The following is a 15,000-nucleotide window of genomic DNA, read 5'->3' on the forward strand; positions in this document are numbered from 1 at the left end:
GGAGAGGCAGAGGGAGAGGGAGAGGGAGAGGGAGAGGGAGAGGGGGGAGAGGGAGAGGGGGGAGAGGGAGAGGGGGGAGAGGGAGATGGGGGGAGAGGGAGGGAGGGAGGGAGAGAGAGAGAGAGAGAGAGAGAGAAAGAGAGAGAAAAAGAGAGAAAAAGAGAGAAAGAGAGAGAAAGAGAGAAAAAGAGAGCAAGAGAGAAAGAGAGAAAGAGAAAGAAGAGAAAGAAAAGAAAGAAAAAGAAAGTGAGAAAAAGAAAGAAAGAAAGAGAAAGAGAAAGAGAAAGAGAAAGAGAGAGAGAGGGGGGGGGGATTAATGAGCTCGAAGCAACGCAAAAGAAAAAACGGCGATAACCCAAGGTGGAACGTGCACACAGACACATTTTGGTCTGCTAACTTTTCAGTTTTCAATCTATTTTTTTTCCTTCGCCGCTCGCTCGTCGCGCAACAGTTACTCAATTACTTGGTCAACAGAAAAAAAATGAGGAAGGGAGAGGGAGACGAGGGAAAAAATAAAAGGAAAGAAAGAAAACAGTAAACAAGATAGAAGAAAGTAAACAAGACAGTCAGGAGAGGTAGTGACAAAAGCTGGAGATGGGAGAGATTGGAACAAACAAGAGATGCAAGGAAGCAAAGAGTAGTGATAGATAGAAAATGGACAACAAGCTGGAAAAGACATTTAAAATAAAGGACGAAGGATAGAGAAGCAGAATAATATGAAAGAGAAGAATGAGAGAGAGAGAGAGAGAGAGAGAGAGAGAGAGAGAGAGAGAGAGAGAGAGAGAGAGAGAGAGAGAGAGAGAGAGAGAGAGAGAGAGAGAGAGAGAGAGAGATGCCTGCTTTCATATCCTCCCCTCTCCTACTAACTTCGCCCCACCCCCTTCCAACTTCTCCCCTACTCTCCCCTCTTTCCCCCTGCCCTCCCTACCCCCTCTCCACCTAATCCCCTTTACCCTTTCCCCCTGCCCCCCACCCTACTCCCCTACCTCCCCTACCCCCTCCACGTAAATAAAATACGAGTCAAGCGAGAATTTCTACTCCGGCCTCGCCAGGACAACTCGACCGGAGCCGCGAAGGTCATCGCAACGATACTACACTTTAGCCCACCTGCTTTAGGGCACCGCGAGGGGGCGTGTCTCCTCCGACGCATAACCGGTGTTTTACGCTGTATGAGAGTAAGAAAAAAATGAGATAAAAAAAATACAGAATCCTTATCATTGCTCCCATGGGCTTGCTGGAGGGGAGATCCAACCAGGGGTACGCTGATACCACATGCCATACCCCAATGTACCGTGCCCAATCTAGTCCGCAAAAGGCACTCGGGAGCTTCGCCAACTCAACTCACAGTCGCAAACAGCAAATACAAAACTTAGTATACTATTCCGCTAGTATTTAGAATTAAAAAAAGGTGGACCATCAAGCTCTGTTTCCCATACGTGAAATCTAGACAGACTTAGACGCAGTAAAAAAACGGTATAAACACACATCTCGCAAAAGATTCCCTTCCTTCACCACGCTCTCGTTGCTATCCATGTTTTCACTTCTTACCACGCCGCCTGTGCACCCCTCCCGCCGTCATCGGGAGGGAGGCAGACGTAACCTTGTTCTTTCAACCAGTTCAATAATTGCAACGAAAATGCTCAGGTCTATGCTCTCTCACAATCACCATCCCTTCCTTCCCTCCCTCCCTTTCCCTCTTCCCTTCCCCTCTCTTCCCCCCCCCCTTTCTCTCTCTCTTTCCCTCCCTTCCACTTTTCCTCCCTTCCTCCTTCCTTTTCCCTTCTACCCTCCATCCCTTCCTATCTCCTCTACCCTCCCCACTCCTTTCTCCCGCCCTCCCTTCGGCAAAACCGCCCCACCGGCCCTCGTGACACACATATGTTAACGTCTGCGCTAATTACACAGAGCAGCTTCCCAGTGGCCGCCGACGGCAAGAACGAGGAAAAACTCCACACTCGAGCTGGAGGTAAACTACGACGCAATACGGCAATTGATGAACAAAATGCGATACTAGTTTACCCCTACGCAAAACGAAAGACGCATTCTAACAGCCTACCACTTGAACAGCTGATAGATACACTGTCGAACGGTACACAGCACGAGCACCAACTACCCACCAGTGCACCAAATAGAGTAGGTACCCTACCCGAAATACCAAGACACGACCCCTTCCATCGTGTTCCGTCTCCAGTTATTTTCCGCCGCCTTAACCCGGTTATCCGACCGTCTTCCTCTTATCTCCCGCGTGTCCGGATTCCAAAGCCAAACCCGAACACCTGCTGTAGATAATGCCCATCAACTGTCCTTCCCTTTCCCTTCTGGTGTGCGTAACCATAGGCCGATTTTTTTTTACGGACGTTTCGAAAGTAATTTTCTGAAGATGTCTGATTTAATATTTACACCCTATATACCTATTATATATCCAACTGAGAAGACACATTATATACACATAAATATGTATATAAAATCTTCTTTATGCCCTGTGCCCACCAAAACGTTAACTATTTGCAAATCCCAAATCCTAGGTAACTCGCATTTATTTTGCATTTTGTAACTTATCAATCTCATTGTGCCATATCTTATGAACCAAATGGATTCAAAGAAATTTCTTAAGAAGAAGTTTGCCAATCAGCATATTCGCCATCTTTCTCCAAAGCCGAACAACAACATATTCATTATTTTCCCTTTACTCATTTCAATTCCGAAACCTAGTCCGTAGCAAATCCCTACTTCGTAAAATATAAAAGTCACGACCTCCGTTGCGAGCGACACGCCCTCCAGACACTGTGGTCAAAGAAAATCAGGATAAGTTAAGCCGCCATTTCTCTGTGGTTTAAAGGAGGAGTTAAAGGGCTCGGGTTCCTCGCTCTCACGGCAATCCTTTCCCGGTACTCGGGTACGCAACTCTCGCCTCTACCGCACCCGTGGCTAAAGTCCAAAACGGAAGGACCGATCGCTTTCTGAAACACTCGAATCCGTATTTCTGATCTTACTCAGCAAGCAGCTATCAAGCCAATGACTCACGTGGCGTTTCTCCAAGGTACGTAAAAAGCTGCGACATGCGAGCACACTATATTTTCTGCTTTTTTGTTCTCCGATTTTCCAGGCGTTTCAGATTTCGAGCTTCCCCTAAAGACCGCGCAATTCGGAGCATTTTCCAACAAACAGGTTACGAGGGATGCTTAACGATGGTGGCAATGTTGCAACTAAAGGTATTCTCTCAACAGCCCCTGTACATGCATCATGGCGCCTTTGTTGTCCTGTCACACGTAACTAATGGCAGTTCCCGGGAAGATAATGAAGCTTCAAGTTTCTGGCAGCAACATTACGAGATCCAAACCCCCTCAAGGAAACATTATGATGCTCTGCTTAAATAACTATGATCCATCATGTGTACCTTTCGGCAGCCATGCCCTAGATACAAAGGAAAATGTCTCCAAATAACACGAAACCAAAGACACCATGACTGAAATTACTTAAAGAGAACTGGTTCTTTATAACCTATTCCAACTGCGATGTATATAAAAGAAAAAAAACGATACAAAAGAAGACAGTAACAGGACCGTTCTTTATTCTCAAGAAAAAAAACCGTCTCTTCAATTTCACCAACTATGATAATTCACTTTCACCCTTCCATCACCACAAACTAAAGCCCAAAATTATAGTTAACTACTCACCCCATCTAACTCAACACGCTCCACAAAACACCTGACACAACAACCTAAAACTCCCCGATCTGAGCAAGAGTATCGGAATATCATCTCGACAATTAGCAGGATAATAGTCACATCACCAAGAACATTAGTATCCTTGATCCTGCCTCTGAGGATCCCTCTGAGCCCAGCAAATTTGTTTTCTTTCACCTGTGCTGACGGAGACTGACGAGGCGTGTTACTGTGAAATGAATGTGCACAGGCCGAGAGATGATATCTGACACTGATATATATTCTGAATGAATGTGTTCCAGTGATCCAGACTTAAAAGAGTTATCTGAGAACGGTATGTTATAAATCAGTCTCTAACGTTCATGTCAATAGAAGTTTAGTATAAAAAAAAAAAAAAAAAAAAATATATATATATATATATATATAAAAACCTTTAAATATTCCTTACTATGATTGGTATTGTACTAGCTTGTGTAGTTTCAGTATCAAGTATTCAGCACTACAACTGTTAGTGCAATGTTTAGCCTTCACTAAAATTAATAAAAGTTACCCAATAATTAATTAAGATTCTCACTCATTCTTGTTCTCTCACAAAACGACACTTGACATTACCAAACTGTACAAGTTTGAACACTCTGCTGTCATACCCATAATTTTTGTATCCAGGTGAAAATCCCAGAGACTATTGCATGGCCAAGTAATTTAAAGCACATACGCTATCAAAAGATATATCAAGAAAAATTCAAACAATTCCTGATTTCCCTCCAGATTTTGGGTTTGGAGTTTAAACATCATGAGTTCCAGAAAACTAATCAATCATGTGAGCTCTCACATACCAAGAAGAGGAAAACTAATCAACTCTGGAGAATGAAGACTTCTAAAATATATATAACAACCAAAAGAAAAACAAAATGTGTGAATATAAGAGTAATTTCATTAAAACTTTTAAAAGCAAGATACACATTTTCTTCATCTGAGAAGAAAAATATAAAAATAAGCTCCTGTTAATGATTGTCAAAAAAATGAGATCCACATTTTGCTTCATTTATATCTCATTGGGATGCTGGTGTAAGAAAGTTATTTTCAACTAAACCATAAAAACTGATTAAATACAATCAACTAATATGCTCTCTGTTCCAAGGGCTTTTACTAAATTATCCACGAGATCATTAGACTTTACCAACATTATAAAAATGTGAAACAGTCAGCCCTCCTTACCCACAGGTTCTGCATCAGTGAACTGCAGACCAAAAACATAAAAGAAAGAAAGATGAAGAAAAAAGAAGAAAGAAGAATGAATAAGAAAGAATGAAAGGAGAAGAAAATCCAAAAAGTTCCTAAAGACAAACTTAATCTATCTTACACTAAACCCTAAAGGCATACTGTAAATGAAGGTCTATATCGCATCTGTGTTTCAAAGACCCCGAGCCTATCACCAGCACTTGTTGTTTGAGTACTGTATTACTGTTATTCATAATCATGTTCTCATTATATAACTGCATTCCTAGTATTCTGCATTTCATTCCATGTATTTCCCTCTTAGACATTAAACAAAAACTATTTGTGTTGAAAATAAATCTTAATGTGTATTATGAACTCTTTGTTATTTACAAAGAATCATAATGCAATAATTATCTGCATAGCACTTTCATTGTATTAAGTATCATATGTGATATGGAGATGACTACTGTGCCATTTCATATAAAAGCATTGAGCATCTACAGGGTTTTGCTATCTATGGGGAGCTCCACAGATATCAAAGTAAGATGGTATTTTCACATGGCTCACAACCCCTCAATTAACAGTTTAAAAATATAAATATAAGATCCTTGTCTATTTACTAATTCGTGATGACTTTTCACAATCTGTTTCAATGACCTTTTCCTTCAGAAGTTATGAAAATATAAGCAAAGAAATACAGGATAATAACCTCACACTTGAACTTACTGAAGATTCAACAGCTCAAGAAGCAAATACAAATATAATATTCATGAAGAAATCTCCCTGTATCAGGCTAAGATTTTGAAAACAATAAAAATGACACCCCACTGGTGTAAGTAATGGAATACCACATCATATATACTGATTCAATTAACAACCATAAAAATCAAACTCCAAATGACAACTATGCATTTTGAAGAAAAGACAGGAAAAGAATATGAGAAGAGAAAGAAAAGAAAGATAAAGAGAAAGAAATGTAAAAATAAAAAGAGAAAATAATATAAATTAAAGAAAGAGAAATGAAAAGTGACAAAACGGAATGGAAAACAGAAAAAAAAAAAAAAAAGAAACAGAAAGAAGAAATTTGCCATAATAAATATATTACAGACTGCTTATCTTAGTAATATGAACTCCCTTTACATTCTTTAAATTCCAATTTAAATGACCAACGAATAAAAAGCCTCCCTAATGCCAATGTCTAAACTTTTGGCAATCGTTTTACACCCCAAAATTACAAATTTTCAGTTTCAATTGTAATCTGACACTGACTATAGATGACTATTTATGTAGTCAAGTTAAACAGAGCTGAAAATAAAAACAGAAATACAGGGAAAAGGGTATTTACCTTCATTTGGTGTAGCAGTCGTTATTGCAGATGGCATCATTAATCCTGTATCCCGAACTTCATCGAAGCGTGTCATTAAAGCTGGTAATCTGGAGGGGAAAAATTTTGACGTCATTACAATCTTAAATAGTAAATAGAAAATGAGAAGGGAAAAAAGTAAATCCTGCTAATAACCACATATGGGGAGAAAATCAACATAAATTAAACAAAAACATGGAAGCTGATTTCTCACTTGGTTGAGAAAAAATAAACTACAAAAACAAACCCAGCATCGGTTTCACAGGAATTAAAAAATGTAGGAATTTCCTTACCCATTCCACTACATCTACTTAACTCTTAAACAATGCACAGACATGTGATCTGACACAGATGTGGTGCCACACCTCACTAAGCAATCACTTATATTAATTCCAATTCAATTTACACAAAAAAGGATAACATTTTTGGAATTCACATATATTCACATTGTGAGACCTGAACACATAATATTAATTTTCTGGCATCCAGTGGGAGTTATGTACAATCTGTCTTGTGTCCTCATCTGAGCAAGCCTAAGTAGAGTACAGACATCCTGTTTAGGACAACTGTGTTCATTTATGCATTAACAATCCTTTCAACTCTCTTTTTAGAGCATTTGATATAAAATGAATATCATCTGAATAATCTCTTTCAATATAGTTTTACTGTTACAGAGTGAGGATGATTATAATCATATATTTTCCATTCATTAGCACAAAATAATGAACTAATTCATGGTTTCATACAGTATTACAAAATACTGTTGAAAGAGAAATATTTAAGAAGCAGTAGAAGGTAAACCATTGCAAACAAAGTCCAGTTAGTGAATCACTGACATCATTATGCATTATACGCTGATTTACTGATGTTAATATTACTCTTTTCTCACTCCACCAAATATTATAGATTTTTACCTTAAAGTGGTGAAAAATCTTTCTAAAAAAAACACTAAACGAATTATTATATGAGTTGATTTTGTCATCCTCACATCAACAATAATAATCTTGTACATCAAAGAGGCTGCTAACATTACAAAGCCATGTATTGTGCATTCATAACATTCATGATACTGAATGGGTATAACATACATCAAATATGCTCCTACAACCCGTAAACAGTCCTGTATCACAGCTATAGAGGTACAGCAATATATTTCCAATATACTTACCTACATTGCTCATTACACAAAGAAAACTAGAACAAACATTTTTCTGTGGCACGTAAAGTAAAAATTAAAATTTAGTTTGCCAATAGCTAAACAAGTTATCATTATTAAGCTTATCATTATTAAGCAAGTCGGCTTTCTTTCATCTCAATTCATCCTTTACAATCTAAATGACATGACCACCACGTAATGACAAAATTTGGCTTGCCCCATGTGATGTGAATATGTCATCATGGGAAAATCTGGCTGTGGGCTGGGCGTCATAAACTTGCCATCATGAGCATTATGGCTGAAGGCCAGGGTGACAAGTGCACAGAGCTCTTGGAGGGTGATTAGACTCAGTTAGGAAAGAGCTTTTGCATTATTCCCATTGATAAATGAGTGTGGAATGTAGTGTCCCTGAGCCATGACTGGAAGAGTGCCAGCTCCAGGGAGGATGCTATTTCCATGCTCAGCATCCTCTTCCTGCCCATCATGACTGGCAGTGCAGGTTGTATTACAGAAAATTATATAAAAAAAAAAAAAAATAAAGCTAAAATGACAAAACGTTACTTATTGACATTATTATTGCACTGAGTTATAGACTACCTAGAGAGATGATATGGAGTCTGCGCAAGGAAAGCAGTCAAATACCATCTGGATAAAGTAAATCAAATGACAAATATAGACACTGGAAAATGGCAAAACAGCTAAATGTTTATGCAGAAAAAGAGAAAATATCAATGCAAATGGAAGACATGGAGACTTGTTATTGCACACAAGTGTTCACATGCGCCCAGCATACAAGCCACACATTTATCGGATTAGCTGCTCATGTAAGCCTAATGCCCATACTTTGGGGCACAAGATGGCAATGAAGCATCTGGATCCAATGGGTTAATGAATCATTTCAAATTTTAGATCATAATAAGAAATAAATATATGGAGGATGCTACAGATCTTCCTTCAACAGAAATTGTTAAGAAAAACTAAATAACTAAGAACTGATAGTTCTACTAGAAACAACCTAACCAACCCACTAGTCCATCCTATCTCACCTGTTTACCCTTTTTCTTGAATTTCATATATATTTAATATAATCTTATTAGTACTGTTAATAATACTATAATAATTATAATGTGAATACCATATTTTCCCATAAGGAATTAGGTTAACAAAAATAAATAATTTAAGGGTTAAGCTGACTTTGGAAGGCTGTAGCTTGAGAACTAATGCATCAGAATCATAAACCATCATGTGATTCATGAGCTTCCCATATTATCACGGCGTTTACAAGTGCAATCATAACTTTGGACCCACCCTTGACACTGGGATTGGGTTAATATAGTACTCTCGGCTAATCAAGAAAACTTAAATCTACTAATATTCCTGTCTTTAACCTATTAGATTGGAGTTGCTTCACAGCAATGACATGGCCCAAAATGTGGGTATTAGGCTTACATGAGCAGCCAATGTGCGTGTCTTGTAGGCCGGACACACACAAGCACTTGTGCGCAATGATAAGACTATGTCTCCCCTTTAAAAAGTTATTATATCTTTATTTAAGAATTTTTAGCTTTTTTGACACTTTTCAATGTCGATATTTGAGATTAAATTTGCTTTATCCAGATGGTAGTAGACTGTTTTTCTTCCTCCATATCATCTCTAGGTAGTCCAAGGTTTCTCATGACATGATGGTTACATCGTCCTTACTGTAGGGGTTAATGTGTAGTTCTTTATATTTAGGAAATTCATATAAATATCCTATATTCATGACATTTCCACAATATACATGCATTTTCAATAACATTTCTGTCCAATAATTCTTAAAAAAAAAAAAAAATTACATTATCAAGACTGGAAAATTACAATTATGCTGTCTAAATTGAGTAATAAGAACTAAGGAGCACATTCTTGTCATGGTTTCCTTATAAAGCAAATCAAATTACACTAACTTGGTAAAAATGAAAACATATTCATCCTAACCCTTAGTAAATATAAAAGATTCTCTAGTGCTGCAAATTCATTTGTAATAAAAAATACATTTCTCAAAAACTATCCAGCAACCGGTTTTCCAGATCAATAATAAGTCATTTTATAAAATTACTGTTTTAAATAATCTATTTCATAATAAACATTCAATAAATTCATAAAGTAGATATCCATTCACACAACTAACATTTTTGGCATGGTATTACTGGAATAATTTTCAACTGGTTAGTTATTTTTTCTTTCTTATTGAATTCATTATTCAAGTTTCCTATCTAGATGACATACCTTGTATCCTGAGGGTATTACACTATTTCTTTCAATTATTATACAAATAGAACTCAGTTCTGGAATAATTCCATATTACTTTATATATTCTAACTCAATCTGTAGTATCTAATCTCTTAAAAGTTTAATTCAAGAACTAATTCTACAATAATCAAATTAATTTTTCAAAAATATACTTCTGTTGCATTGCATTTTCCAGTTTCCATTTTCTTCTCCTCACTTTTTTTTCCTCCATCATTTCTAAATTACTACATAGCAATTTCCTTAAACAAAGATTTATGACTTATAAAGGCACCTCTCTCTCAAATGCTGCACCACTCTGAACAATTCATCATATTTCCAGGTGTTTCTTTTCCACTTGCAATCTGCAAGAGAACTCTTCACTCCCCTAAACATTCTGATTACTTAGGGCATTAACTTTCCCTGCTTCCTTTTTAATAGAAATCCTTTCATCTCTTTCATCCTATATAACTCAGGTCTACAAGTTGTATATATTCAACAGATGGATTCTGAAAACTACTTTAATCTATGTTTCTTTTCATTACAGGAGGACAATACTTACATAGTTCAGGAAAAAAAAAGTTTATATCTTGATTGTCATTAACAAAATAGGTAAGGATAGCATTATCTAACATTAAATTAACGGTTTATTCTGGTATTTTCATCTAAATGGCAGGTGGCAGGTACTTAATCTCAAAATATCTTATCATTTATATATTTTTCATTAATCATATTCTTTAAATAGCTTTTGTAACTCTTTCCATTGCTTAATGAATATAAAAAAGCTATATAAAAAGAATGCGACATGGAAATCCTCTTCCACTTATTTGTGTATTTTCAAAAATTCAAATTAGAATGTGAATTCATGCATGTAAATTCATCAATCAAATAAAATAAAAATCACAACATTTCAGTGTCTGGGGAATTACTGTCAAAAAGAATGAATTACTTAAATGCATTTTTTTCAGTATAAGAACATTAATCAAAAACACACGTGGAGGATGGAGAACACAAATACCACTACCTGTGAATTTATATTTAAAATTCTCAAATAAATATCCCCTATTTCTGGTCATGTATATAGCAAATTTCTGATTGGATTTTTTTTTTGTTTTATTTATTGGCATTTTAAAAGGTAAATGTAATAATACCAATACAAAATATAATAATAATTACTTTGCCATTCCATATTTTGAATTAACAAAATAGCATTAATAACTGATATACTTGTTTTCTACCTCACGATGTGACAAAGATTATCATAACATTGACAAAAATCACATTAATAAATACAAGGAGAATCACACAAAATAGGTTAATTCCCATAACAATTCACCAAACTTAATAATAATAAAACACTTTCTACTATACATCAAATCTGATCACAAGAAAACACCTTTACAGATCACTCAGGAAACACTCATAAAAAAACATCAAAATACCACTCACTTTCCAGAAGGAATACTGTGTTTCTTTGTCAAATCCAGTCTCAATCTTTCACCGTAATGTTTGTAGCACTCAACCAATGTGTTGAAGGCGCAATCTCTCACTGGAGCTGTTGGGTCAGACAGTAGTTTTACTACGTGTGGGATGAGCCGTGAGACTGTTACTGATGAAGCTCCATGACTGAAAATAAAAAAGTCATCAGTTAATGAACAATGGAAAATGAAGTCCATAGCTGATATAAATACAAATACAAAATGTCCCTATAATATGATAATAATAATGAGGTAAGCCTACACTGAATAAGGCATAGACTTGACCTACAGATTCTATAGATTGACACTTCACCCTCATGTGCTAGGAATGGTTGGGGTCCTAATTGCTAGCAGCACCAGAGAGCCTCAAACTACTCAACACTAGATCAGTTCTCAAGTACCTTATGAATTTTTAAAACTGAAGTTCCACATCATTCTCTAAGGGTTCAAATGCACAGCATTATCAAAAAGTAAATAACTCGATGTACTTGATGAATACAAGTAACATTTTACACATAACTAAACTATTTTGCTAGCATATTTATGTAATCATCCAAATTCTTTGCAAATTTAAAAATGTAAACTGATCAATAAAATACTACTTTTTTAAAATACTATATTAGCTATGACAGTTTTAACTTTATCCTCCATACATAAAAATGCAAAGCCAATTATCCACTCTTGATATTGAATGATAAATCACATGAAACTGATATATAAAGGATTTAGCTATTTAAATTAGAATATCTATAGAACTATAAACATGACATCATTTTTAAATCAAATGTTACTACATTAAATATATCCTGAAACCCATATTCTTCACTACTCCCTCATGGTCCTCTTAAACAATTTTCCCTTGTCCTCTAAATACACCCTCAACTCATACTTTAGTTGATGTGATACAAGACCATTTCCTCCTAAATCAGTTTTGGCCTCGTATAAAGCTCAACGGCAAACTCACTTGGTTAATGTATTCTGAAGGCATGTCATGACCTCTTCTCGGACTTTGCCATTTTTGTGGGAGAAGGCTGGGATAAGCCTTTCAAACATATTATTTGGGGTGACCACATTGTCCATCATACTGGAGAGTAGCGTCTGTGCTTTTTCTCGGACTGCATCTTTACTGTCACCTGGAACGATTGGGAAAATTTAGAGATGTGTAACATTAAAAGGATAAATGAGAAGAGGAAGAAATGAAAATAAAAACACTACAAAACTGGAAAAATGTTGACAGCAACAGATGTGACGTAGCCAGCGCTGCGTGCAATCCTGTCATCTCAGTTCTAATATACTGCTTTTACAGTATGGACTTTTCTCTTACCAATTGTGTATTAAATCACTCTGCTGAGACATCTTAAGCAAAACGTCCATTTAATATTTTGCAGAAGTTTGTTGAACCAAAATATAATGTACAGATTATAGATGTAACAAGTATAACTTTTATTTTTAGTTAAGCTAATCTATCACAATTTTTCCATCAGAATAACTAATTACGTTTATAAATATCAAACATTATTTAGTAAAAGTACACAAATATATACACGGGAAAATAGTGAGTGGTGAACAGCAAAATAAACATTATTAAACAAGAAAGTGGGTTAACCTACTGACACTGGATACAAGCATTATACTCTGTAGTTTTTTTTTACTAATTTTGTTTACAGGGGGCCTAGATGGCTTCACAAGTGCATAGGCCCAAGGAGTCAGTTACTAGGCCTACCTGATCTGACCAATTGAACTCATTCCTTGGGTTTAAAGGGAAAAAAAGACTAACAGTACAATTATTATTATCATCATCATTATAATAATTTGTACTTAGCAATAATCATATTAATCATTTTTTAAAAATCCTTCCAAAACCTCAAGGAATTGACAAATAAGTGAGGTCAGACAGACAGACATAACTCATTCCTTAGCAACTAAGCTAAGTGCTTCTGAAGCCATTTACATGTAAACAAAATTAATTAAGCAAATCCATATTGCTGGAGAGAATATATATACATGTAGCTCCACCAGTTATTATCTATTAATACACAATTAGTGTACATTAATGGAATATCAAATAAAGTAAGATTTGTAAATATACAGAAAGGTAATTTACCAAATATTAAAAGGGAAATGAACTCTCAACAACACTTTATAGAGGACTGATGATTTTTGCAATTAAATTCAAGAATGAAAAGAGTTTTTTCCTATTGAAAATATACGTTCTAAAAGATACTAGTTAAGCTTGCAACATCTACAGTACTTATCACACAGATTTAGAAATGCAGAACTTATTAATCTCAAAACACAATCATAAATATGGCAAGAATTCCATATAATATACCTAATGTAGAGAAAATGAAAAACACAAGAAAAAGTAATCTTCTTTGAGCAAACAATAATATGAACATCAATAAAAATAAAAATAACAATAACAATAACAATTACAATAATAAAAATAAAAATAATAACAATAAAAAAGTAAAAACAATAATAATAATAATAATAATAATAATAATAATAATAATAATAATAATAATTATTATTATTATAATTATAATTATAATTATAATTATAATTATAATTATAATTATAATTATCATTATCATTATAATTATTATAATTATAATTATTAAAATAATAATAATTTTTATTATTATCATTATTATTATTATTATCATTATCATAAATATAATAACAAAAATATATAGTAATAATAATAATAATGATGATAATAATAATAATAATAATAATAATAATAATAATAATAATAGTAATGATAATAACAATAATAATAATAACAACAACAAAAATAAAAAAATAACAATAATAATAATAACAATAATAATATTAATAATAATAATAATAATAATAATAATAATAACAATAACAATAATAACAACAACAACAACAATAACAATAACAACAACAACAACAATAATAGCAATCAAAAAATAATAACTCACAATAAAAGCAACAGGTTTCCACCATTTCATCCGCCAACCTACCTAATCTGTCCGCCACTGACGGGACAACTGAGGAGAGATAAGGCCGATAGTCCTCCTTCATGCGATCCACCAGGAAGGTCATCACCTCCAGCCCATTCAAGGTCACCTGAAAATCAACACCATTATTAGTACATTGTTAATTCATCCTCTTCTTAAATACGAAAACAAATTATATGGGAACAATACATTTCTCATGATGGAGATCATAATTATCGCAGGAGATAAAAGAATGCTAAGATCACCGCATTAAGAGCAATTACATGAATGGGGAAAAATAGAAAAAGGAAAAACCGAAGAGGTGGTTTTCATCTGCCAGTGTATTTTTGAAGAGAAACATTAACTCTCATTACCCTGGCCATAAACTTTCAAGGTCTGAATTTTCCCAGGAGGATTTAAAAAACCATTCCTTATGTTAAAATCTTTATGAAGGTGAAGCAGGATTTCTGATCTACCTGTTGAGATATACTTGAACAGTTCTCCTTGGCAAAGGTTTTAATGAATCAATATTATCTAAATATTAATTTGCGTTGAGGCAAAATTATTTCAACTATTTATATTACGCAAATTTCTCACAAAAAATAAAAAAGAAAAAGAAAACTAGAATGAACAAACTTATTCAATATAGTGTGTGTGCATAAAAAGGACGATCTACTTCAACGCCGACAAACAGACGAAATCTGTTCCCACGGACAGTTCAAAAAAGCAATACACGGTCACGCACGTTAAACCCAACCACGAAAAAAGCAGTGAGCGCAGGTGAGTGCTCGGGACAATCGCCACAAGTCTGTAAACAACGCCATGGCGACACTAATGACCTGACCCCGTGACCCTTCCCGGCGTAAGTTGCGGGTCAATT

At 34.9% G+C, this 15,000-nt stretch overlaps 1 protein-coding gene across 4 annotated transcripts in view; it reads right to left on the reverse strand.

Annotated features, from left to right (window-relative positions):
* LOC125044594 (CLIP-associating protein 1-B-like) overlaps positions 1 to 15,000 on the reverse strand; it is a 363,686-nt gene that overhangs the window by 209,207 nt on the left and 139,479 nt on the right. For all 4 annotated transcript variants that reach the window (XM_047641327.1, XM_047641328.1, XM_047641334.1 and 1 more), the window contains 4 exons: positions 14,145 to 14,250; positions 12,113 to 12,281; positions 11,120 to 11,296; positions 6,232 to 6,320 (listed from right to left, as the gene is read on the reverse strand). In XM_047641327.1, the coding sequence (XP_047497283.1) occupies positions 6,232 to 6,320; positions 11,120 to 11,296; positions 12,113 to 12,281; positions 14,145 to 14,250 (541 nt within the window). The remainder of the gene's footprint in view (positions 1 to 6,231; positions 6,321 to 11,119; positions 11,297 to 12,112; positions 12,282 to 14,144; positions 14,251 to 15,000) is intronic.

The sequence above is a fragment of the Penaeus chinensis genome, chromosome 36 (genome assembly GCF_019202785.1).
Source record: "Penaeus chinensis breed Huanghai No. 1 chromosome 36, ASM1920278v2, whole genome shotgun sequence".
Taxonomy (NCBI): domain Eukaryota; kingdom Metazoa; phylum Arthropoda; class Malacostraca; order Decapoda; family Penaeidae; genus Penaeus; species Penaeus chinensis.